Source organism: Tamandua tetradactyla, chromosome 4, assembly GCF_023851605.1.
Source record: "Tamandua tetradactyla isolate mTamTet1 chromosome 4, mTamTet1.pri, whole genome shotgun sequence".
Taxonomy (NCBI): domain Eukaryota; kingdom Metazoa; phylum Chordata; class Mammalia; order Pilosa; family Myrmecophagidae; genus Tamandua; species Tamandua tetradactyla.
This window is the reverse complement of record NC_135330.1, coordinates 183,590,529-183,617,568: the sequence shown is the minus strand read 5'-3', so window position 1 is coordinate 183,617,568 and position 27,040 is coordinate 183,590,529. Positions and strand designations below refer to the sequence as shown.

The 27,040-nt window shown below is 37.4% G+C and overlaps 1 protein-coding gene across 1 annotated transcript; it reads right to left on the bottom strand.

The window, feature by feature from the left end:
- Positions 1–306: 306 nt before the first annotated feature.
- On the bottom strand, positions 307–18,776 carry PROZ (protein Z, vitamin K dependent plasma glycoprotein). The gene is made up of 8 exons (XM_077158738.1): positions 18,630–18,776; positions 15,845–16,008; positions 12,539–12,563; positions 11,623–11,736; positions 9,981–10,112; positions 9,489–9,574; positions 3,121–3,238; positions 307–1,972 (listed from the first exon to the last, which is right to left on the bottom strand). The coding sequence occupies exons 1-8, from the start codon at positions 18,697–18,699 to the stop codon at positions 1,461–1,463; spliced, it is 1,221 nt and encodes a 406-aa protein (XP_077014853.1). The 5' UTR covers positions 18,700–18,776; the 3' UTR covers positions 307–1,460.
- Between the last annotated feature and the right edge of the window lie 8,264 nt (positions 18,777–27,040).

Below are 27,040 nucleotides of genomic sequence, written 5' to 3'. Positions count from 1 at the left end.
GAAATAGGCGAATTCATCTGCAAATTGGCAAAAAAAAAGTTTATTCCTGGAACTAAAACTATAGTGAAAGTTGCTTGGTGTATTTAAAAACAGTAAGACCTTATATATCTGACCTGTGTTTAAACTCCCTGTTTTTCAACTTGAATATTTAAATCACCTACATTTTAAATCCCACCCCCACTTGCAGGATAAGGCTCCAGGCAAACCATCTTCATCTAAACACTGTTTTCAGTTTTAGCTTTTCTACTCAATTGTCCTTTCTTCATTTGTCTTGCCATAGAATACAAAAAGCCATTTAACCTTTGAAATCTCTTTTATTACACTTAAGGGAACTCACTAACTAGAAATTGTGTACAGTTAGTTGAGGAACAGTTTTGGTACTCATTTTGATTAACTGAAAAACTAAACCATTACAGCATTTCTATCCATTTGCTTTCACTTTTTCATTTCAGTACCAATTAGAACCCCCACTTATAGTTCTGGTCTCCAAGGAAGCATGATTCTTTGTTCTGGGCTGTGTATCTATTCTATTCTTGGTTGAAACTGTAGTCTTCATGATGACAATAACTAATATTGTTATTCAGCAAATGTGTTAAAAATACTGTCCTAGCTTTAACTCAGCCCTCCTTGGTAGATGCTGCTATTATTTCCATTTAGAGATGAGGAAACTGAGACAAAAGAGATTAAATAATCGTCTAAGACTTACATAAGTAGTTCTATAGCTGAGTTGAGAGATAACATCATTTAAATCCTGAATCACTAGTTTTCTTGGAATCTGTCCATGACATTTCCCTCCTTTAATAAGTACCTTTTCTGGTACTCAGTGCTCTTTTAAAGGCCCCAGATTTTCTGTCTGTCTTTTCAATCTCTTATACTTCCTGATCCTTTTCTCTAAAACTATTTCATACAATATTCCCTTTTAGTATTATTTTAGTATTAATTTACTATTGTTTTGTTATTTCTAATCCTCATCCAGTTGCCTCTTCCAACATTTAGCATCCATTTCACTCATACTGGCAATAGGTGAATCCAACAGAATTAGAAAGTTATGTTTTGACTCTGACTAGCAGTTCTTATAAGTTTCCATATCAAAGGCATAGACTTATATGTAGAATATTTATTATTAGAATAAGCTAGGTTCATTGACTTGTTAGCATCAGAAAGCATTAAATGTGAAAAAGCAGACAGCTTTAGAAAACTGGATTTTATTACATATTTTATTATTTAATACATCAGTTTCTCTTTTAAAGTCTCTATTTAGATGCATAGTTCTAAAGAAATACCACAGCATTTAATAATGATGTAGCAAGAAATAACTCAATTTGTATGCTGACTAGGTTTTTCTGAAGCTACAATAGATTTATAATTGTTTTGTTGTAATAATTTCAGTTTATCCCCATGGTTGCAGTTAAAATTTGTAATTTCATCATATATTTTCTTCCCAATTTGCTGAGTTGTAATTATTTTATTATTTGTGCAAACCAGAGTGAATATCTTGATGTCTTTGTGAAAAGAAATACCTGTCCATATTCTTCTCTTGGTGATGAGTGCATAATTCCTGTTAAAAACCAAGTGCCTCTGTGTTCTCTTGCAACAATGCTTCCCTCCAGCCACTCTCTAGCCACCAATTCACTCTTTTCACAATACATCCTCATTGTGACTGTCACATTAAGTACTTTTCCACATTTCTCACCATCAAGATGTGTAACTGGCAACTTTACTAGTGAATTACCTAATTCAGTCCCATTGAAGGTCCAGCCACTGACAAGGCCCACTTTCCCTGGAATCAGAATGTGTTCTGCAAAGTCCTTTTCAGGCACGCAGATGGGAAGCCCAGTGCTGAGGCACTGAATGGGCTCTTCCAGTTCTAACAGTGAAATGTTATTATCTCCAGTTTCTTCATTATACCTCATGTGCACATTAATTTTCTTTATCTTGAGTGTCAGCGGGTCATTACTTGATCTGTTGAAGTCTGAAATAATGAACAATCACATCTTTTTTATGTCTGATTTTCAAAGGTGAGATGATAATTAGAAACTAGTTTCTCAGCGAGTCGTGGTATGAGGCATGATCTCACATACCATGGCTAACTGCATTGCTCTCTTTAGTATTCTTCTGTGGATTTCAAACAAGAGTGAAATATTTCAACTAATGTCCATGACCTCTCCTCACAATGTCCTTTAAATAATATCAAAATAAGTTCTGTAGACTCTTATTTTGGGGGGTGGGGGTGGAGGGTGGGTGTGAATACAGTGGTGTTTGGTGAAATGGTCAAAAAGTAGGAGGAAATTATGAGGAATTTCTCCTAATTCCAAATTTACCAAGACTTGACTGTTCAGAAGTAGTTTTTAGGCTAGCATTTTGTTGATTGAAAATTTAAGGTGGTAAGTAGAAATAAATTTATTTGTAGGATCTTCAGATTTATAAACTAGAATTCAAAGGGTGCTTTGCATTTTATAAGTCACTTTCACAGTTTATTATTTACAGCATCTCTAGTGGGATAGATATTATTGCCCATTTTTAATAGATGAGAAGATAGGCACATTTAAGTCAGATAATAAGCTCAAGGTCACATAGCCCTAGGACAGATAGGATAGTGGGGGAATTTGAACCCAACTATTGATTTTTCACTAGTTACCTATCTCATACCACAATTGTTCCATTTCAATCTCAAATTATATTTTTATGGATTGTGTTTCCTTCTGATACTAAATATTAGTTAACATTTTTCTGTTCACTATGCTAAGACATTCTGTTAGGTATCTTGCAATTGTTTTCTAATTTTATATTAAGTATCTCAATTCAGTTCTTTCTTACATTAGACACAAGATTCCCAGGTTTCAAATTTTCATTCCTACAAAGGATTTTTTGTGTGTGTGCTTTATGGTGGGGGTCACATTTCATTCTTTTTCCACGTGACTATCCCATTATTGCAGCACCATCTATTGATTGTTTTTTTTTGGGGGGGGGGGGTGAGTACTGCATGGACTGGGAATCGAACCAGGGTCTCTCCCACATGGCAGGCGAGAATTCTACCACTGAACTACCCTTGCACCCCCCTACACAGGATGCTTTTTATTTTCAATATGATCTTATACAAATTAGTGATAAAATACTTACTTGTTTTCACGCTAATATTTCCGTGCATGAGTGAACATTTTGCTGTTGTCAGTACAAAATTTTCCTGTATTATAACACCACCACAGAAATCTTCTTCTTTGGAATTTGTTAATTTTACCTTGAAAAAACAAAATAGACTGTAACTAGTGACAATTTGCAAGATTAGGGAGCAGTATAGTATAGTGGTTAGAGTATGGACTCCAAAGAAAAAGCGCTGATGTTTACATCCAACCCCACCATTTAATGGCTGCAAGGTCTTTAACAGGTCCTTGGCAATCTAAGTTTTTGTGTGCTTAGCTATAAAATGGAGAGTCCAGGAAGAACAAAGTGGCTTGAGTTTGTAGGACAAAGTTAATGGAGAGAAGTGAACTTTACAGAAACTGTAAATCCACAGAATAGACCCCCTTTAGTTTTCAGCTGAGTAGTGATTAACACATGCATGTGAGGAAACTACTTAAGGTCAGGGAAAAGAGCCACCTGAAGATTAAAGTGAACAGCGCTGAACACCCACACAGGGCTGAGAATAGTGCCTATTCCCACAGCTGGGTTGGAACACTTGCTTAATGGGCCTTGAGTAGAGCATACAGAAGGGTCTTGCCTCAGTAGTGGGGAATAACTAACCATAGACTAAGCACTGCTCTGGTCCCACCTAAAAATTTTTAGCTCAAAATCCCGCATGATCAAGCTTGCCAAATCTATCAAAACTGATTAAGAACTGATAAAGATGTTAGAGTTAGCAGAAAAGACAATAAAATTATATCTGAATTACAAATGTTCAAAAGTTAGGTAGAGACAGACAAGATAAAGACTGATATTAAACGTCTAGAGATGAAAACTCTAATGTGTGACATTTAAAATGTACTGTATGGAATTAATGGCACATTACTCATTCTAAAAGAACATTAGTGACTTTGAGGACAAGCAATGGAAGCTATCCAAAAGGAAAGATTTAAAAAGAAGACCTATCACTGAGTTGTGGGACTTCAAGCTGCTTAATATACACGTAATTTAAGTCTCCAGAGGAAGAGAGGGGTACAAAAAACAATATTTGAAAAAACTAATAGATAAAATGTTCCCAAGTTTGATGAAAATGAAGCGCACAGATCCAAGAACCTCAATAAACCCTAGGTATAAGAAACATGAAAAAACTATAGCAGGACACATCATAAGAGAAAAGCCTTAAAAGCAGGGGAATAAAGAACGTTCATGGAGAATAAGGATAAGGATGACAGATTTCTCTGGAATTAAGAAGATAGTGGAACAACATGTTTAAAGTATTGAAAGGAAAAAAACTGTCAACCTAGGATTCTTTACCCATATAAAAATCTTTCAAAGATGAAGATGATATAGAGACTTTTTCAGTCATACAAGAACTAAAAGAATTCATTACCAGAAATCTTACACTGTAAGAAATATTAAAAGAAGTCCATCATGCAGAAGGAAAGTGATAACAGATGGAAGTTTGAGTCTACGAAAAGGAATGAAGAGCACTAAAAATGATAAATACATTACATTAAATAAATACCTACACTCCAGTATATTAGCTTTTTTACGTGATAATTTATTGCTTAAAAAAGTAATAAAGATGTAGTAGGGGATTTATAACATACATAAAAGTAAAATATATGACAAAGATCAGGAGGGGGAAAATGGGAGTGTATTGTTGTAAGGTTCTTATACTATAGTGAGGGAATATAATAGCAGTTGAAGGTAGAGTAGATCATGGTATGTTAAAAGATGTATACTATAAAGAAGCCACTAAATGATTCAAAGAAAACTATTAAGCCAATAAACAAAACAAAATGAAATAAAAAATATTCAATTCAAAAGAAGGCAGAAAAAGGAGAGCAGAATAGATGAGAAAAATAGAAAACAAATAGCAAGATGATAGCATAAATCTAAGCATACAGTAGTCAAAATAAATGTATATGTTCTAAATACTCCAATTAAAAGATAATGATATTTCAGGTGGTATGAAAAATGAAAGACTAAATCTCTACTGCCTATAAAGCATACAATTTAAATGTAAAAATAAAATAATTTTAAAGTATAAGACTGAAAAAGATATACCATGCTAGGGATAATCAAGAGAAGGCTGCAAGTCTATATTAATACAGACAAAGGAGATTTCAGAGCAAAGGATAATACCAATGATATAAAATGGAGAAAATGAAATACACCATTACCCATATAGCACATGTTCTGACTCAAGAAATGTTAATTATTACAACTTTAGATCATCTAACAAAATTGAAAATGCTGAGAAAAATATTTTTAAAAGGTTTAAAATTTAATGCAGCTTCATTTTTAGAAATCTCATGTTTATTATTAATAGTTGCCAATTATTGAATACCTACCAAATATTAGGTTCGTTGTCTTTACTCTCTACATACATTATCTTTAACCCTTACTACAACTCTGGATGGTTTTATTATCCTCATAAGTAGATAAAACCAAATTTGAGAAATAATAGCATTTATAGCATTAGTCTGCTAGACTTTGGTACGATGCAATAGAACTTGACCAATTTCTTACTTAGAATGTAAGAAACAACTTCTAAAGATAATTTTCAATTCTATATCCTAAGTCAATTAATCGTTCTTTTTCAGAGTTTTCTTTGAAACTATCATACTTTCTTTGAAAATACCATGTATTAATTAAGTTAAATGTAAAAATTATAGTGCTTGAATAAAAATCTAACAGTATTTAGTTCACCTAGGTCAATATGTTCCCAAATATACTTGGCATTTTTTTTAGAGAGTGCTCATCCCATAGTTTGTAGTCTTCAGCCTTTCTGATACTACTGCATCTTCTGTAGGTTAAAGTGACAACTAATATTCCCTTGAGTAGACAGGCAAACTGATGATAGGATGTAATTGTTAGAATTAGACCATCATCATTTGTTAAATGATTGTCTGTACATTGAGCCAGTCATCCATTTATTCCAACATTTTCTAAGGCTTGCCTGAGCCCGCTGATGGGTCAGACAATAAGAATGGAGATGTGAATAATAGTTCTTAGAAAGCATAAGGAGGAAAAACAATTTAAAATTTTTGCTAATTAGCATTCTGGCCTTTGTTCCTTCCTGTCCATCATTCTGTCTACTCTGACTTACTTCAGTCTGTTTTCATTTCCAGTCTGTGAGCTACATTCTATTCTCTAGCCAGTGCTGTACACTGCTGCTAGAATTATTAAGAGCCTTTAATATAGGCAGCGTGTGAAGTGTTTTAGTAGTTTTCTTTTTTCTCATTGACAGTCTTAACAAACCTATGACATAGAAACTTGTGAATACTGCTAAGAACCTCCCTTTCTTCCATTATAATAGACTTTTTTTAGCTGGGCATATGAATGCCCACCTAAAGACTATCCCAGCCTTCCTTGCACCCAAGTTAGTTCATGTGAATAAGTTCTCAGCAATGGAATGTGAACATAAGCAATTTGTACAGCTCCCCTATTATTTGCATGGTAACAAAATTGATTGACCTGGACTTCTTTCACTCTTTCTGTAGACTAGAACATGGGCATGGCAATGACCTAGCTTCAGTCATGGTAAGGAGGATAAACTCTTAGGAGATGAGAGAGCAGCCAAATGGAAGGTGTAGGAGGGGGATCCCAAAATAATCAGACAGATTAGAACTGCCTTGCAAGCCTGGAACAGCCAACTGAGACTCTCTTTGTTTTACATGTGTACCTTTATTCTGACTTTATTATTTTCTTTATTTTTCATATGGAAAAAAAAAAAAAGCCAAGACAGAGTACATGATTTTCGAAGGGTCCAAGGTCACAAGTTATAGAGTTGGGTTTGAATCCAGAGAGTCTTCCTCCAGAGCACTTCTGTTAGCTCTCACATTATCATGTGAGAACACTTTTTCCTGAATAGAAACTCACAGATTCAAGAAGCAGAACACAATTCAAGATAAACAGATAAAAGGAAGTTGACACCTAGTCATATGGTATAGCAAAACTGAGGAATAACCAAAGACAAAGAGATCTTAAGAGCAACCAGGAAAGACTGAAGAAATAGTGATTAGATTGACAGCCAACTTTCCAACAGCAGCAATGGACGTCCTAAGTCATTGAAAAATTTTTAAGGGTTAGAAGGAAAAAGATCAACTTAGAGCGGTATGCTTAGCAAGACTGTCTTGTAAAAATCAGAGTGATGTGAGACATGACATCCAGGGGCGAAAGTCTCCCTGGTGGCATGGGAGGTGACTCCCAGGGATAAACCTGGCCCTGGCTCCATGGGATCAACAATACCATCCTGACCAAAAGGGGAAGAAAAGTATAACAAGGTATCAGTGACTGAGAGAGTTCAAATAGAGTTGAGAGGCTCCTCTGAGGGTCCCTCTTATGCAAACTTTAATTAGACATTGCTTGCTATGTATCATAGCTTGCCAAATCCCAACCAACACCATTCCACCAAACCTAAAGAACACCTAGGGCATTATATAAGATTTTACAAAGGTTCCATGCACTAGGGTAACTTTCCAGAAACCTACAACCTCAGATGGGTCCCTGGACCAGATAAGTCCTGAAAGGCAGAGGAGCCAGCCTCTCCAGAACATGAACTAGTTCCATCCCCCTATCCATATTTTATTAACAGCCCTTTCCAACATGAAAAAGTTAGAATGGGCATAGCCCAAATACCCTTAAAGAGTGGAGAGAGATCAAAGGTGATGGTAGAGTTATACAGAGAAGGTAGGGTTTAACAAGTATGATTACTGAAGCATCCTTTTGCTGTTTCTTTTAGTTTCCAATATCTTAGAGCAGCTAGAAGTAAAAACCTAAAATTGTGGATTGTAACCCATACCAAAATCTGAAATCTGTTCCACAACGAATTGTTGCGATGTACTTTGAAATTTATTGCTTTTTTGTATATATTTTTTTCACACACAAAAAAAAATTGCTCAAATTAAAAAAATAAAAAAGAATCAGGGTAAAATAAAGATGTTTTCACAAAAACAAAAATTTAGAGAGTTAATTAGCTACAGACCCTTATTAAAGAAACTTCTAAGCCTGTACTGCCCAATATGGTAGTCAATAACCATATGTGCCTAATGAGCATTTGAAACGTGACTGGTCCAAATTGAGATATAGTATAAGCATAAATTGCACAGCAGATCTGAAGATTAAGTATGAAAAATATATTTAAAAATCAACAATTTTTTATATTACCCACATGTTGGAATAATATTTGGATATATTGGGTTAAATAAGATGTATTACCCCAAATTTCATCTCTTTTTACTTTTATTAATGTGTACTAGGAGGTTTTAAACTATATGTGGCTCACATTATATTTCAACTGGATGTCTGTCCTAAAGGTTGTACTTCAGGCAAAAGGAAATGATCTGCTAGAGGCCTGAGAAGCAAGGAAAATAGAGGACATGGGTAAATCTAAACCAATATTTATGATATAAAACCATAAATATAATAATATCTTTTTGAAGGAGTTAAGAACAAAAGAATAAAATATTGGTCAAAATAGCAGGTGAGGGTGGGCCACGGTGGCTCAGTGGCAGTATTCTTGCCTGTGCCTGCCCATGTGGAAAAAAAAAATAGCAGGTGAGCTTGAAGTGAGGTTCTTGAAATACTTGAGAGGAGGCTAAAAATGCTAACTATATATTGCTAAGTTAGATGTGAATGCTAAAGTATTAAATCATTAAATAAATAGCAAATAGAGTGTTAACCTTCTAAGCCAATTAAGGGGGGAATGAAAATAACAAAACCTAGGGCCAAAGAAGAGAAATTTAATGAACAAAATAATGGAGTTGAAGGCGGTGCAATGGTAGCTCAGTGGCAGAATTCTCACCTGCTATGCCAGAGACCCAGGTTCGATTTCCGGAGTCTGCCCATGCCAAAAAGCATATATTATATATATACATATATATATATAATGGAGCTGAAACTCAAACTAAGTGGTTAGAGAAGATAGCTTGTGCCCTAAAACCATTGTGATTTTCTGCCTCTAAGATTGAGGCGTGGGAGTGATGCAAAGTGTGTCCGACACTGTGTCAGAGTGCTTTATAAACTGAAGTGTTAATATAAGCCATGACTTAAAGATGTTTATATACTAAGAAAAATGACATCAGTACCAGCTTTTTGAAGGTACTGAAGAACAGCCCTCAGTAAAGGCTGTATAATGCTATAATTTTTTATTTCTAGCAAATAGTAAAGACATCTGAAGTTGTGAATTTAGCAGTAGAAAGCGCTTTGAAAAGGTGATACAGAGTAAATTAGTGCGTAATTTACCTAAATTATGATGCTTGTTTCATTTAATCATTACATTTTTGGGCAGAGGGTAGAAGTGACAAGCAAGATGAAATTTGAAATATCAAATTAAAAAACATTAAAAAATTCTTTGTTACCTGCCATGGAAAATTCTGAAGATTCTGTTTGCTTTCCCTTACTGTTATGCTGCATTCAGAATTCAAGACTCCACATGCACATTTCTCTTCATTTGTGATGAAAAAATGAGAAGAAAAGTCAATGTGTTCCAAGTCAAACATCAGATTTTATTCATGTTGTAATTATTTAAATAGTATTCATTTGAATGCTTATTATTTTGTGATAATTCATACATATGTAGAGCATAGTGAAATTAAATGACCTCCTCTAAGTCTTTACAGTTTAACTCAAATAATACAATAATCTGGGCAAGCCTCATAACTGAAATAGCACTCTTTTTTTTGGCATTCGATTGCTCCATCATGGAGACAGATCACTGGTTGAATTATAGCTATTCTTACAGACAGAAGAAATGGCCCTTTAAATTTTACTGCATGAGAAGAAAGGAGAATGCAGAATGGACATTGACAGAATTATAACAGTGAGACTACTTTTCTGATTTGAGAACTTACCATTTGGAATGCACAATTTTTGATCCTCACCAAGTTTATATCCCTTAGCACAACTACACATAAAGGATTCCTGTCCTGGATGGCAAAAGTGATGACATCCATCAGTCCTCTCTGGGTAGCATTCATTTTTAGCTGAAAGCAATTTAAAAATTACAGAAATGTTATTGTGGAAATACTTTTTTTTATAATCTTGTGTATGGGTGCTTTTTCAGTCCAAATGTTCTCATTCTTTTGAGATGGTTAGCTCCTCCTGTAAGCCTTTCCAGTACTTCTATGTTTCAGGAATGTGCATGGAACCATCCAGGAAGAGAGTGAGCCACGGTCCTGGGCAGGAGTAGAGTTGTGAGGGCCTGAGGTATGCTGAGAGGAAGGCTTCCCTTGTGACTGGGCTGAAGCCAGCAAGGGGAGAGTGGATAGAGATAATATTAGAGATAGAGGTCAGATTGGGTCCCTCCCTTCTTCACAGTTAGAAGATTTTTCCATATTGTAATGGGAATCCATAGAAGACTTTGGAGCAATGGAGTTAACATGGTCTAATCTATATACTGAAGCTGTTATGTGAGCAAAGGAGGAAACACTGGGGGCATGAGGGACAGACACAGGCCATTAAAGTAGTCCAGGTGAGAGGGGTTGGTGGCTTAGTTTGTTTAGTGGCAGTAGAGACTGATGTCATGAGTTCAATGTATAGCTTGGAAGTAGAAACCACAGACTTGTCTAGCAAGGTAGGATGTGGGTCTGAGGAGTCTTATATTCCATGTTGGTGGAATTGTATTCCAGCTGGGGTTGGGGTTACTTTCTACTGCAGTGCAGAAGATTAAGAAACAAACATGTATAGGAGTGAGAATTAAATGATCACTTTGGCACATGTTAAATTTGAGATGTTTGTGATACATCCAAGTGGAGTTATCATGAAGGTAGCTGGGAATAGAAATCTGGACTTCATAGGAGAGGTCTCGGCTGGAAATAATTTTTCCCCCCAGAAAATCGACTCTTCTTTGACTACTGGCATTGAAACAATTAAGCAAATTTATTTCTGTATCTGATGATTATTAATAGGAAATTGGTTTCTTCCCACCCTTATTAAAAAATTGTTGCAGAAATAAAGAATATTAATTTTCTGAAGCTTAAACTTTTAACTGTGTGGAGTCTCACATTGTTATGGCTTAGCTTTGATAATAACTGCTTGTGGCTCCCCACCCCCAACCCCCTAAAAATTTAGTTTCCACAACTGGTGTCACTCCAGCTTCTGATAAAATGTATTCTAGGAATTCTCATGAACATTATGAATGAGATAGGCAGAAATGGGTTTGGGAGGAAGAGAAAAGGTACTCTATGACATGCAAAATATTGGAGAAACAGTATTTGTGGGTAGAAGGGCAGTTCAAAGAATGACTGCTATCACACGTGTTTCTTGCAGTGAAGAATCTAGTTGTGAACAAGAGAATTTCACTTGGAGTAAAATCAAACATGATTCACGTGGGTTACTCTGGGACTTGAGTTTAAATCACCAGGGGCAGTCGCGATTGAGGAGAAAGCATTGGTTGAAAGAGAGCGTGAGATTCATCTGTACCAGGAAACCTGTGGCCTAAAGCAGAGGTGGTTCGAATGGTTTTGCGTGAACTTGCCTAGCCCCAGGCCTCACCAAATTCACAGTTCCTTCCCTCGTAGCCATAGGAGCAGTTGCAGGTGTAGCTGCGAATATTGTCATGGCACGACCCGTTGTTCAAGCAGGGCTGGGAGATGCACTGGTTGCCACCTATCAGAAGAGCAACAGGTGGGAGACGAAAATGTTATGGCAGGGTGATGGTGTGGGGTAAGTTGGTCTCCAAATCTCTCCTTGATTTGTACCTCTGCCGACAAGTAGGTGCACTAACTCATCCCTTGACCTTACAGAACATTTTCTCTGGGGTTTGCAGTGCTTCAGAATGTTGAGGTGTTCAGGAGACAGGAAATTGGAGGGCACAGCTGTACTGGAGATCACAGGTTATTATCAGGCGCTCTCCTGACCTGGCTGGATGTTATTTTCTATGTGTTGAGATGTATTACCCCTAAGTGTCTTTCATTATGAGATTTGTTCTCTATGAGGCTCCCTGTTAATTTTCTCCCTTTCTTCAACTTTTCTTCCTCCTTTGCTTACTTAACACCATGATTATTTGGTAATTGCTTAAACTATTCTGTTACTAATTTCAAGGAGGGCATTGCTGGTTAGCGCTGGCATCACTCCCCTCCCCCATCCACACTCCACACATCCCTATTAGTCTTCTCCTTGTGAACCCGGAGCCTTCAGGAACTTATGACATACTGGGAGCATGTTTGGAAAATTACTGCCCCAGATGATTTGTCAGAATGTACTTGAGGGACCGCCAAGATCCTGGGTGAGGGTGGGACCAGTGGGAGCGTTCTCACTCGCATCCCGTTCAGATTAGTTCCAGTGTCCTGGTGATTCCAGGAGCCATAAAAACTTGAAAATTTTGAAATCCACTGTCCTTAAGTTACTAACGTTTCTTAATCCAACTTCCTTACCTCACTCCAAAGAGAAATGAAAGAAGGTCACTTACCCATATACCATTTCCAAAATTTATTCTGTAAATTTAAAACAAAGATGTTAAAATGGAGCATTTGTTTTTCTATATTCTCTCCTCTAAATGACCTTGAAGATAATAAAATGCTAATCTTACACACCTAGTAGGAAAATATTGATCTAAACAAAGATGCAAAAGCCTTGTAATATACTTAATATATATTTAATGTCTCATTGTAATGTAGTGTATGTAGCATACTAGGTAATATATGCCTAAATGAATTATATCCTATTTAATATGAACTATTTTACAAAAGGAAATAGTCTGTGACACTGGGCACAAATACCATTACCATAACCTTCCAAATGTTATCCTTTACGCATCAAAACAAATTTTTACTCATCAAGGTATTCAGTCTTCACAGAGGTTGGGTGAATTTCTCATGATTTACTTATTTGTGCTTGTATTTGTTTGTTTTTGTTTTTGTGTTTGTTTTTCATCTACCTATCTATATATACCCTAAATTTTTCATTGTCAAGCCTGAAAAGAACTCCAGTTTCCCACTGTGACCATGTGCTCAGAAGGAAAGTTACATTCTTCTCTTCCCAGATCCTCAGAAAGGCAGCCAGTCTTAACACCTTGTGCTTTTGCTCCCTTTTTAATAACCTGAAAACCTCCCCATGGAAAGGTATATGCAGTAGAGCTGTCTAGGCTGCACCTCCTCCTAACTCCACCTAAGGGCCCCAAGCAGCCTGGGCAGATTCCTGCTTCACCAAGAACACTCCCTGGGTTCTGGAGTGTGGGGCGAGAAGCGGAGAAGCAGCCAGTCTTCCCCTTTTCCCCCAGCCGAGGGTGGGCCAAGGTGGAGCTCCCTGGCACACCACACAGTGAGAGGAAATGAATGGACCTCAGGAGTGGCTTTTCACCAGATGTTAAGGGAAATTGCACTCCAGGACTGGAAAAATATTTATACTTTGACTAAGTAATCTGCATTCATTTTTCTAAAGAATTTTTTTAAAAAGACAGGAAAAAACACAAAGAAAATAAAAATTATCCATAATCCTACCAAGCAGGTACTTAACTTCTCACTTGACTCGATCGTGTATGTATCCTTTTAAAGAAGAGCAAGCAGTCTATGGCAGTGGGTACCAACACCTTAACCTCAGTTTCCTAAATGTCATCTTTTATTCCTCAGGGGGTATAACCATCTGTTCCAGAGGAATAGGGAAAGGTGCTGACTTCACTGACTTATTTAAGTAAGTCTCCAGACCACTAGGCAGCATAAAATGAAGCCACAAGGGACAGTGAAATCTGTGTACTTCCTGAACTGCTGAAGGAGATTTGAATATGTTATAATTACGTAGTAATGAGTTAGCAACACTAGAACAGGACTTGAGGCGTTGAGGCTTTCCTCCTTTTAGAGTAACCCCCTGGGGGCCAGGAAGTAGGGGTCTGGGCAGAAGCACCTAAACTCACTGCTCTTCTAACTCATCGCTGCTTCCTGCCAAAGAGTTGAGACTGAGTCTGGAAACAAGCACAAGAATCAAAACCAACACAACAACTTGGCACCCTCCCCTGTCAAATATATCCACACCAGTCTGGAAAAGCCCCCAGAAAAAACAGTGGGCCACATCCTCTGAAGAAATGTGTATAAACCAAGCTGAGCCCATGCCGTAGTCTGGAAAAGCTCTTTGAATCCAGAATAAAAATAAGCAAACATTAAATCTCTATGCTGCCCCCGTTGTGTGATTTTCCCCGCTTCTGATTCCCAGGGAGCCAGCAGAAATGATTCCCAGAGCCTGGGTTAGCTGTGACACAACTGAATCTTGTTTGTTAATTTTCTGGCAGGCTCAGGGCCTTGAGCCAGGAGAAAGAATAGCTGGCAGACACTTGAAGTCCTCCCAAAACAGAATTTCTGGAATACAAAAACAGGATCAGGTTCATTCTCTACTAGTTAATAACCTCATACAACTGGCCTCCGGACCAACATATGCATGTCTCAAATGTTTTCTAAAGAAGTCAGAACTAGATTTAACTTTTTCTTGAGTAGATTAGCCTCCGAAGCATTGGCTCATTGCCTAAGGTATTAGAACAACCATTCATTTGTAGCTGAACAAATATTTAATATCAAGAAACCCAGAACCTGTATAATCATCGCATTCATATCCTCACTCTCTACAAAAGTACTTGATGTGTATATAAAAAATTCACATCAATTTTTCTTATAAGCTAACTAAACAATTAAAAATTTTAAAGTGTGTATGTGGTGTGAAAGGAGGGGTTGGTTTGGGGTGGAAGCATCTAAAATTAGAGTTCCTCAAACTTTAAGCCTACAGAGAAAACATGTAAGATATTGTATCCTCCACCCCACCCCAAATCATAATATTATACTTGGACCTCTAACAATTTGAATAATGACATAAATAGTAAATTAAGATCACAATTTTCTCTTTATCAGGAAGTTGAAAACTGAATCTTAGGGCACAATACTTTTCAAAGTTTAATCCTTTCACATGACCTAAGATTTTTTAGTCTTATTAAGGATTGTCTATTTCGAAAGTGTTCTCTATATATGGCATTTTAGAAGCCATAATTTTAAAAACATTTACAAGATATAGCAGAGAAACAGGTTAAAGTTTTATTCAGAATCAACTCTGTTGCTACATTTATATGTAAAATTGGGAAATATTTATTAAATATTTTACTATTTAGAAATATTTACATGCAAATATTCAATTCCTCAGGTTTTGACTAACCTCTATTTGATGATCTTTTAATGAGTTGATGGGTAACTTAAAAATGTCAAATTCCTGCTTAGATTACTTACAGTACACATATAGCTACATGTGTGAAAAAAAAATTACATACTTAATCCAAATGATAGATTATGGGTAAATTTCTTACCATAACCTAGGCATCTAATACCTAAAGAGATTTTTGTGTTTTTAAAAATTATCTGGTATATTGAAACAGGTGTCGATTAAAATTTTCAAATTCTGTCAGAAATGCCAAGCACATTGATATGTGATGAGTAAGTCAATTAATGAGCTTAATTTTATTAATATGAAGTAACAGACTGAGATAGCGCAGTGGGTCCACCACTTACTAGCTATGTGATCCAGACCAAATTATTTAACATTTCTACATCTCCATTTTCTCATCTATAAAATCAGGATTATGACTGTCAGTCTCATAGAATAAATAAATATATTAATTAATTTAGTGTAGTCTCTCAATTGTTTCCTTAGAGAATAATTATTCTCTCAGGCAGCAGAAGTTTATATAATTAGAAAACTGGATGAGGTTGTCAGGGTGGGACGGATGAGGGTGGGGAATACATACAGTTACTTCGTCATTTTCAAATACTTCTCTAGCTTCTTCATAAGCACAGATTTCCTCATAACATTCCTTTTCCAAATTTCCTTCAAAGATTTCTTCTAGAAGATAGGAACCAGCACGCTTCCATCTTTTCAGAACTTCATTTGCTTTTGAGGTTGAAAGAAATACTATAGAGCAAGATAAGAATGTCAATATGGTAATATTGATGGACTTACCCAAGTATTGAGATATTTGTTTTCCAAAAGAATCTAGGATAAAATGAAGTGCTTTAACCACCTGACTTTTGTTCACCATTTAGTTCTTCATTGCCAAGCTTAGTGACTGACGTATGGTAAGTATGCAATCCTTTTTGCTGAATAAATGAGCAATACTCATGAATTACGTGGAGCATATACAACAATATTTTATGAACAAATAACCCAAGGCTCTGAAGGATATGACTTAGCCACTATAGTTGACATAGTGTCAGAGCATTAATTTTTAAATCAGGTTATACATTCATTTAGTTACTTAAAATTTATTTAGCACCTAATAAGTACCAGGCTTGGGGTTAAGCACTGGTGTTTAAAAAAAATGCAAGCCTCAGTCTCTGCCTTCCCTTATTTCATGATTTAGTACAGGAAAGACAGACAGACAACTAATTACAATATCACATTTTACATGCTTTAATAAAACTAAAACAAAGTGATTAATTCTGCCTACAATATGGAGGAGTATGGGTTGAAAAAGTTAGCAGAAGAGCTGCTAACACTTGAAATTACAAATTAAATGTATTTTCGAAAAGCAGCATTCATCAAGCTGAAGAAAAATTACTGCAAAGGCAGGGAAATGTAAAAGGACACAAAGTATGTATGTTAAGGTGGGCTAAAGAGCTATAACAAATAGATCCCAAAATATGTTGAGTAGTGACTCAAACATAGAATTTTATTTCTTGCTCATGAGCAGTCCTGGTTGGGGGCTGAGGTTAGTGTGTGACTCTCCTATACACAGTGAAATTTAAGATCCCAGTTTCCTTTCATCTTCAGGCTTTCCATCCCCAGGGCACTGATGGGGAAAGATGGTGAAAAGTTCCTGGAAGATGTATGTCCTTATCTTAAAATCTTAGCCTGAAAGTGGCACACAGAACTTTCACTAACATTCCATTAGTGACAGTGATAGAGTTATATGGAGTTTGAAAATGTGGCTGTGCTGAACAAGAGCTTCCCAACTGTTATTACTATGGAAACTGAGAGTTGATTTGGAGGGATAGCTTTGATCTCTACCACAAAGAGATATGAGTAAGTAGAAAATATCCAAGTTTGGCTTAAATCTTGGGTGCATGGGGGAAAAAAGGAGAAGAATGATGGGAAATGAAGATGGAAAAATAGATTCAACTCATCCAACAAGTATTCATGGTACACTTACATGCACCCAATTCTGAGCTAAGTGCTGGGAATTCATTAGAAAACCAGACAGGATCAAGTCCCAACCCTTGTGGAGATACAATCTAATAGTTAAGTTAGATTAACAGTTAAGAAGTTACGCAAGCAATTACACAAATAATTAGTATTATGAGAAGTAAAGGGTATGAATTCAGCTTTCGGGTCAGAATGTGAAGGCATGTTGCTTTGAGGAAGAAGGTAACTGGGAACCGACATGGTTTTCAAGCCTAGGGATCAAGAGTGCTCAATTTCTCTGCCACCTCCGTTTACAAGATTTACTTCTGGATAAAAATAGAATGTAGAAATTTGAAAATGTCAACAGGGGTCATGATTCACTCACAAAGAGTCAAACCATTTGACTCCTTGAAATAGTCATTAAAACTGTTTTCACATCTTAAAGCAATTGATATACTTTCACTTCCTCGAATTGATTTTCAGAGTTCTCAGACTTCCCATTTTTTCTTTCTCATTCCTATGCCCCTCTCAACCACTGTCTTTTAAGTGTTAGTATGTTAAGGGAATGTTAAAGAACCTTCTTACCATAGTCTGGGTCTTGGCTAAAAGTTCAGTCCTTATAAATGCTCAGATAGGTCAATCTTGTCAGGTCCAGGAGACCCAGAAGCCAAAAGAATGTCTCTCCTGCCATTCATAGGACCAAGGCTGAACTGTTGGTGGTTTGATTTGCAGACTTAATGGATGATTATGGAAGCAATGCAGCATACCACTTATGTCTCCCCTCAAGAGAAGTTACTACTAGGAGGGTGGCTGGCAGGCAGCCTCCAACTGCCCCACCTTCAGAGTCACTTGTAGCATTTGGTCACACTGAGGCCATGCCCTCCAGGACTTCTCCCAGTCAATGGTTAGGCCAAGCAGGGGTACTGGAGCCAGGCCATTTCTGCCTGATGTAAGACTCTGACAGGCAATCTTAGCTTGGAGATTCTTCATTGGCTTGGTCAAGACTTTCTCAGAGCCACACTATGGTCAGAGTCTCTTCTACCCAGTCCACTCCCTTTCTTTTCTCCTTTCACAGATACTGGACCTGTATCATGATCTGCAGCCTCTCTCTACGAAATCCTGTTTCCTCCCCTTTTATCGTTCACTGACATTTCCCCCACTAAATCAGTTGCATGCCCAGTTTCATTTTGGCACCTGTTTTTTGGAGGACTCGAAGTGACAGCATAATTTTCAACATATTTGTCACCAAACAAAGGGACCAAAAAAGCACGGTCAGGACAGTGAATTAAGACAATGGTTGATCACTCCTTTGGCTCCTAGGAAAAGCATCATCTAACAAATCCATTTGTGGACCCTTTTAAAAGGATAGCAATAGAAAAATGACTAATGCAATGATAAGTCAAGACACCTACCTGACTGCTCAGTTTGATGAAGGTGGAGGACAAGGAAAAGAGAGCAGAGGCCCAGAAAGCAGCCTGCCATTCTAGTTCAGTGGGCCAGTCCCCTGTCACCACCACCACTGGCTCAGCAGGACTCTCCAGCCAAGGTCTGCAAACAGGGCAAGTCAAAGTTCAAAGCTCAGCCAAGGGGAGCTCCCCTTTCAAGAGGGAAATTATTCTCATAGTCCATTAGCAGCCTCTCTGTAAGAGCAAGTGACTGCTCTAAAAAATGAGATAATCCTAGGATGTCAATGGAAACAAATTAGGAGAAGCGATAATGACCTCACAGGGAAAACAAAACCCTGCTTTTTTGCGGGGAGGGCACAATTTTCTTTTTAACTTTTTAAATTATATAATATAACATATATACAAAGCAAAGAATAAAAAAAACAATAGTTTTCAAAGCACTTTTCAAAAAGTGGTTACAGGATAGATCCCAGAGTTTGTCATGGGCTACATATGATCCTCTCAGATTTTCCCTTCTATCTGCTCCATAATATAGGAGGCTAGAGGGCTTAACTATTTTTTTTATCATCACGATTGACTTTCTTTTTTTCCCTTCTTTTTTTTTGTGAAAAATAACACATAAACAAAAAAGCTATAAATTTCAAAGCACAGCACCACAATTAGCTAAAGGATGTTTCAGGCTTTGACCTGGGTTACAATTTCACAATTTTAGGTTTTTACTTGTAGCTGCTTTAAAATACTGGAGACTAAAAGAGATATCAGTATAATGATTCAGTATTCATATTCATTTGTTAAGTCCTATCTTTTATGTATACTTCCATCATCACCTTTGATCTTTCCATACCTCTCATTGGGGTTGTTTGGGCTATGGCAATCCTACATTTTTGATATTGGAAGGGTTATTACTATTACTAATATGGGATAGGGAGATGGGAGATGGAGCTATTTGATGTTCTGGAGAGGCTGGGCTATGTTTCAGGACTTATCTGGACCAGGGACCCATCTGAAGGTTGTAGATTTCTGGAAAGTTACTCGAATGCATGGAACCCTTGTGGAATCTTATATATTGCCCTAGGTGTACTTGAATGGTCCTGGTTGGGTGTTGGCAAGTTATGATAAGTAACAAGGTCTATCTGATACTTGCACAAGAGCAACTTCCAGAGTAGTCTCCCGACTCTATTGGGAGGACACAATTTTTTTTTTTTTTTTTTTTTGCATAGGCAGGCACCGGGAATTGAACCCGGGTCTCCAGCACAGCAGGCAAGAACTCTACCTGCTGAGCCACTGTGGCCTGCCCAGGAGGACACAATTTTAACATGAAAAGTTTTACTGGGTAAATTGTTCTAAAATATGTGCTTCAGTCCTGTGTTTTTCTGTTTAATACAGGAAAAGGGAGGACCAGGCAGAGGAAGGAATTTTATTTCAAATGTATTGGAAGGTTTTGAGCAGGAGATTGATATGCTAAGATTTGTATTGTAAAAAAAATCACTGTGGCTTCTTTGTAGAAAACTAGAGGATGCTAGAATGGATACAGGAAAATCAGTGAGGAGCTGTTGCAGTAGTGGTCCAGGCAAGAGGAGATGGTAATAGGTGTGGTGGTAATGAGGAAAGGCTCTATTCTAAAGAGCTTGTGAAGGCAAATTGATAGGAATTGTGAATTGGTGGTGTGGAGTAAAGTATGCCTTCAGGGTTTTTGACCCAAGCAGTTGGGTGGATAGCAGGGCATTTTCTAAGCTGGGCAAGCTTTCAGGAGGAGCAGAGGGAATCAAGGTTTTGGCGATGCTGAATTTGAGATGTCTGTTAGAAATCCAAATGGAGATGCAGTTTAGCTATAAAACTCTGGGGTTCACAGTAGAGATTGGGTTGATGTTAGATACAATTTTTTATTAGTGTGTAGGCTGTTAAATCCATGGGATCTGGTTTTGTGCCATCTTTTAATTGTATCATACTGAAAAGTGGTAGAATTTAATGAGAGAGTTACAAATGTGATTTCATTAAAATAGGAACCGAAAACCACAATAAAGTAGACAATCTTTTAATAAAGAGGGTATGCTTACTAATATAAATACACTGTGACCTTTGTTTTTAAAAGTTGGAAAATAGAAAGCAAATTAAGTTTATCTTTAATGTACCAGCTGAAACAATTTAAGCCTAGAAGTTAATTTTGTAGCATGAATCTTAGGTGAATTTCACTGCATCTGACAATCTTATGTAGCTGGCCTTTAAGAAAAACTTCCTTTTTAATGGAAATATATTTCCACATGTAAGTTTATATACTTTAAAAATACTCTGGTAAATAATTTTAAAACCATGATGTACTTTAAAAAAATATCCCTGAGGGGGTGCAAGGGTAGTTCTGTGGTAGAATTCTCACCTGCCATGCAGGAGACCCAGCTTTGTTTCCCAGTCCATGTATTTCCCCCGCCACCCCCCCCCAAAATCCCTGAAAACTCTTATAAATGTCTCTTTTTTTTTTGCACGCTCTATGGTGGGTTCACATTTTATTCTTTTTCCATGTAAATAGCCTGTTATTACAGCACCAATAAATATCTTTTTTTATTTAATTTTTTTCATTAGAGAAGTCGTAGGCTTACAGAAAACTCATAAAAATTACAGCATTCCCATAAACTCCTCACCCATTTTTTTATTTTAACAATTACTTTTTTTAAAAATGTATTTTTATTGATAAAACAAAACACAAACCCAAGCATTCTTCACATGCAAACATTCCATACATGGTGTACAATCAGTGGCTCACAATATCATCATATAGTGTATATTCATCATGATGATCATTTTTTAGAACATTTGCATCACTCCAGAAAAAGAAATAAAAAGAAAAAGAAAAAACTCATACATAACGTACACCTTACCCTTCCCTCTCATTGAACACGTTTATCCATCTACCCAATATATTTTAACCTTTGTTCCCCCTATTGTTTATTTTTTATCCATATTTTTTACTCATCTGTCCATGCACTAGATAAAGGGACCATCAGACACAAAGTTTTCACAATCACACAGTCACGTTGTAAACGTTATATCTTTATACAATCATCTTCAAGAAACAAGGCTACTGGAGCAGAGCTCTACAGTTTCAGGTACTTAGCCCCTCAAATACACCATAAACTGAAAAGGGATACTATATAATGCGTAAGAATAGCCTCCAGGATAATCTCTCGACTCTGCTTGAAATCTCTCAGCCACTGCAACTTTATTTTTTCTCATTTTTCTCTTCTCCATTTTCTGACCCCACATCCTTGTCCAGAAATAGTCATGAGCAATTAATCCTGTGTACGATCTAGTCATTTAAGTACTTCATCCTTACTGCATTACCTCTAAAATCACGGTGTTTAATGAATTCTATTTTTCACATTTTTCACATTTTAACATACGTGAAATTAAGATGCTCTTTCCAATCAGTCACGTTCTAATGTTGGCCTGGATAGTGGTTCAGTTCTTCCTGAGAGGGTTGGTTTTTGGGCCAGTCACTGGGGAGCACTGCCAACTGGAACTACTTCAAGTGAAATTCTTTGTGTGATGTTCTGGGGTCCACATGAGTAGTGTGAATTCACCACAACCCAGATGAGTCCTTGGCCCTCCTCTGTTCCAAATTCTAAAAGGAGGTTCCCCCTCCCAGAGCTCACATTAAGACATTAAGACATACATGTTTTCTTGGTATCCCTGTTTTATGGCAGGTTTATTTGTCCTAACTCTTGCACTGAGGTGTAAACATTTGATGTTCAATTTTATGCAGCGATCTTCTAGTAGACTCCCCATCCTGGACATTTTCTTTCTTAAGGTCTCATAAAGTGGTATATCTTAGTGCTTCTTCTGATGTTCATATAAAGGACTGATAGATAACACTTTATTAGCAAGAGCTCAATTTCCCCAATCCCAAAAGAAATAAAATGAGAGAGAAACAACAACATGACTCATAAACTTGCCTTTTGAGCCTCTCAACCAGGGACCAGTATACATATGAAAAATTATAGAACTCAATAGGGTTCCTTCAGAGCTTGAGGGAGCTTATGTATTGAAATCACAATCCAGACAACAATTTTTCTCCTTTTCTGGCATGCTTCTAGATTTCATTTCCATATCAGGAAGATTTTTTGTGTAGGAGAGCTGTTCAAGAGCTTTTCCCTCTTTACTGCATCCATCAAGGTTGGGGGACCAATCTTACAAACAACTGCCTTCTGCTCTGGGGTAAATTTCCCCAGCAGGAAGATTTGGAGTCACCCTCCATCCTGTCCACCACTACTGTGGAAAAACCCCAATGGCGTTTTAATTATCCTCTTTAGAACTTGACATTTAGGACTTAGTTATCTTTTTTCAAGTTAATTTTCTGATCATATGTAGGATACTCTGGTTCAAACAAATATTTGATTCATGTTGTTTATTTCTTTTCTGAAACTTGGGACCTATGTAAACAACTGACCTTGTTCTTGAATCAGCTGAACACAGAAAACTCTAATATTAGAGATACCACTTGGTGTCAGTACAGCCACAAAATCTAGCCAGAGGGAATATCAGAGGCCATAATCTGTTTCTAACCTGTCAGCAATGCTAGCAGAATTTTCCCTGGCTTTGGTGTCAAGAGACCTGAGTTCTAAAGGAATGTCAGCATTGCAGGGTGTTGAAAATAGATGGTCATTCATATTTTAAAACTTCAACTTCTTTGTGAGACGAAAGCAAAAAAAAATGTTTATTTGGTACAAAATTTATATTTTAATTAGTGCATTTCCTAATTTAACTTATACGGACAGTTTAATTGAACACCGTAAGTACATGGAACGTTGAATAGGGCAAGAGATTTTGTAAGTTGGTCCAGTGTGATAAACTGATAAATTATCTAAAATTGAGAATGTTGATAGACTGTGGACTTTGGGCCCTCTACATGATGCCTGATGCATTCAGGTGGCTGAAGGATGCACTGATGGAGAAGTAGAATGGCGAACGGTGGTGTATACTTATGAACGAAGGCTGTGCTGCTGCAAAAAGGAACAAAGTCGTGAGGCATGCAATGATGTGAATGAACATGTGGGGCATTTGGTGAGACAAAATAAGCCAGAAACAAAAAAACAGCAATGGTATGGTCAGCTTTAGAAGATGCTTATGAGAAAACAGGGGTCTAGATTGTAAGGTTTTAGAGCAGACACATTAAGTCTCGAGTGGTGGTTATTATTTCTGGATTTTGAGAGTCTGTTTTGTATATATAACCTAATATGTCTCTTGCCCACAACATTGTCTTTACCAGGCTGTTCCCTCTGCCTGGAGCACTCTACTCCCAGTTCATTCCTGTATTCTTCCCATGGCTGAGCCCTCCTTATCAGAAAGGTCCCCCCAGTTTCCCTATCTAACAGTAGTAAAGTTTGATCTAAATCAATCAAAAGCACCCCTAGAGACCTCATACTGCCTCTCTGTAAGACTTAAAAAGACAGGTTTCCCACAACATTGAGTACTACAGAGAGTAGGTGACTTACATTTAGGGGCCATTGTGTAAGAAAGAAATGTATCTTTAAACCCTAGAATCATGCTCAGCACCATGAGATAAATATTATGTATGCTGTGTGGGCCCTGCACCTGTCTGAGGGTACAGCAAAGTCACACTTCCACTCTACACTTGTTAGTGGACCGGCACACGGGATTGCTTCCAGGGTTTATATTCTCTCACTCTCTCACCTCCCTTTCTTCCTCTCCCTACACCTCCTGCCTGCAGCAGCCACCATTTATAAATGAATTCACTCCTGTTAAAGGAGCCTCTGATTGGACTCCTCCCCCCAAACAACTATTATTCTCTACCACTGCATCCTGTTGGTTTCCTTCATAATCTCATTTAATCTCGATTTCCCAGCTATTTGTCGTCTTTCTTGACATTGGCCTTTTTGAAGAGTAGGCCAGTTTGCAGAATATTCCTAAAATTGGACTGGTCTGATTGTTGCCTCATAATTAGACTCAGTTAAACATTTTCGACAGGAATACTACATAGGCGATGTTATATCTTTCCCAGTGCATCACATCAGGGACCTATGATATCAGTTTGTCCCATTATCGGTGATAGTTATATTCACTCATTAGCTTAAGTTTGTGTCCACCAGATTTCACCATTGTTAAGGTGTCTTTTCCCCTTTGTAATTAATAAGTCATTTCTAGAGTGATACTTTGAGACCATGTGACTATTGTTTTTCAAGAACTTTTAAATCAAAGGTTTTAGTATTAATTGATGATTTTTGCTTGAATCAGTTATAACTATGGTGGCTGTAGTAGAAGTTGTCCTTTTAACATGGAAATTCAGCACTTTTAGTTCCCTTTAAGACTTGTTTCATCCACAGGGGAGATGGGAAAAAGCTATTCCCCACCACCATGCAATCTCAGTAAGTAATTGTTGTCTGCCATTCTGCTCCATTAATCTTGGCTAAATTGTCTCATTTATAATTTTTCTTTCTTCATAGCCCTTATGCTCTACACCTTCAATCATCATGGGAGCCCTCCTTTAAGGGGGCTGAAAAACTAGAAAAATACTCTAGCAAGTCCTGAGAAGACTTAGCAATAGAAGATTGCTTCAGAGTCCCAGGCTAAGTGTTCTCAGAAGTCATCACCCTCCTGCCTCAGCTTTAAAATAACAATGCTGTGTTCCTGTCATCATTACTTCAGCTGGGGTTTGACACACTTGTTCTTTGCATACTAACTCAGATTCAGCTGGGCCTTTCCTGCCGCTTGAAAGCTTCATAACAGTCTTGAAGCTCTCCCATGTTTAAGGTTGACCCGTGCTGCCAGGCTCTTGACCTGCAGAGGATTCCTCACCTTTGTTCTCTAGAGGAGAAACCCAACTCCTCCTTCTATATCCCATTCTCCTCCCACTCAAGGGAGCCAGTAGGCATTACTGAAAATACTTGTGTGTCAGGGGGGAAGCAGTGGCTGGGAGAGGGTAGATAGGGGGTTTATTGCAGCATTGTAATCTCTCCCCCCACTCTCAGGAGAAAATAATTCTTACTTTCTCATACTCTTCTCACCTTTGGGTACCTGCTGACCTCTATGTCTACAGATTCTTACCTTGCACATCAAGCAGCCCCTTAGATAGTTTTTGTGCAAAGGATACAAAATTTTTCAAAAAGAGAAATTCTGGTAGTTGCTAGGTAATAGAATAGTCTCCTTATTGCACAAAACTTAGCCTATTTTTAAATTAACATATATCTGAAACTGGTGTAATTGGCTCAATTTTACAGATGAAGAAAAGATACTCAAAGAAGGAAGTAAACTGTTCAAGACCACGTTATTAGCAGCTGTCTGTCTGAGTTCAAGGCTACTGCCCTACATTCTATTGCCTCAAACTGTGTAATTAGTGACTGCTATCTTGTTTTTCCTTATTTTCTCTAGAACTCTGTTGAATTGAATTCTTCATTAAGGTGATGAAGAATCCCCTTGCTCTACTCTCTGCTGTGCCTTAGTTTCTGTTTGTGTCCCTAAGACATGGATTAACATTTAGCTGTCCAATTATAGCAATCGAGGATGACAAGTAGTAACAGTGAAGGTAGTTTTTCGTTTATTATGTTCTTTCCCCAGAGTTCTCTCTGGACTGCAAAAGAACCTTTGCTCTCTAGAAACATGAACCCAAGTCCAGGGATTTGCCTCTAGTACCAGGATGATTGCCATAGAGGCCACTTGGCATCATGGAGAAATCCTCAACCTCGCCAAGTCTGGCAGTCTCCTAAGGGCTTAAACCATTCTCCAGGAAGGGCCTCTTGTGTGAACCCACACATCTGCTAACTCAAAGCAAACAAGACAGGGAATGTTAACATGTTTTAAAATGCTAACCAGCTTTCTCTGAAAATGAGTTTGGGGCCACTGAATACTGAGAATCAATTATTTCTTCATGTCATTTCTGGGAAACTGAATACTTGTTCACATTGATTTCTTTTAACCTTGCAGACTCTCCTTGTTTACAAAAAGCTTTGTCTACCTAGTGACTGTTTTTGGAGTTTTTGTACTAGAACTTTTAAACTTTGCTTAGCAAAGTTGCGCAAAATGCAAACCTGTATAGGGATATTTGAAAAACACTGATAAATCCTGTTTTGTAGGAACCTTTTCTATTTTCTAAGTGTAGATTTGGTATTCACTTACATTTAACTTTTGGGTCTATAGCTATCTTTTGAGTCTATGATGGAGGAAGACCTGATATTTTGGAAGTAAACTATTCAAGTTTCTTCGTAGGTGAAATGAGAACAGTCCTTATGTCATGTCTCTTCTAGTACATACTACTCTTCATTTTCAATCTTCAGCTCTCGCTGTACATTAGGTTCACCAAAGGAACTTTAAAAAGTTCTGATGCCTGGCTCCTACCCCAGAAATTCTGATTTAAGTGATCAACGCTGTGGCCTGGACATCAGGACTTCTAAAGCTTCCGGATGGTTCTA

Bases quoted from the DNA above. Each gene is read 5' to 3' on its own strand.
- PROZ (XM_077158738.1), bottom strand. From the start codon at position 18,699: ATGGCAGGCTGCTTTCTGGGCCTCTGCTCTCTTTTCCTTGTCCTCCAC. The intron at 16,009-18,629 runs GTAGGTGTCTTG...CTTGCTCTATAG, and splicing joins TCATCAAACTGAGCAGTCAG to TATTTCTTTCAACCTCAAAA. The intron at 1,973-3,120 runs GTAAGTATTTTA...TCATTATTTCAG, and splicing joins AAATATTAGCGTGAAAACAA to ACTTCAACAGATCAAGTAAT.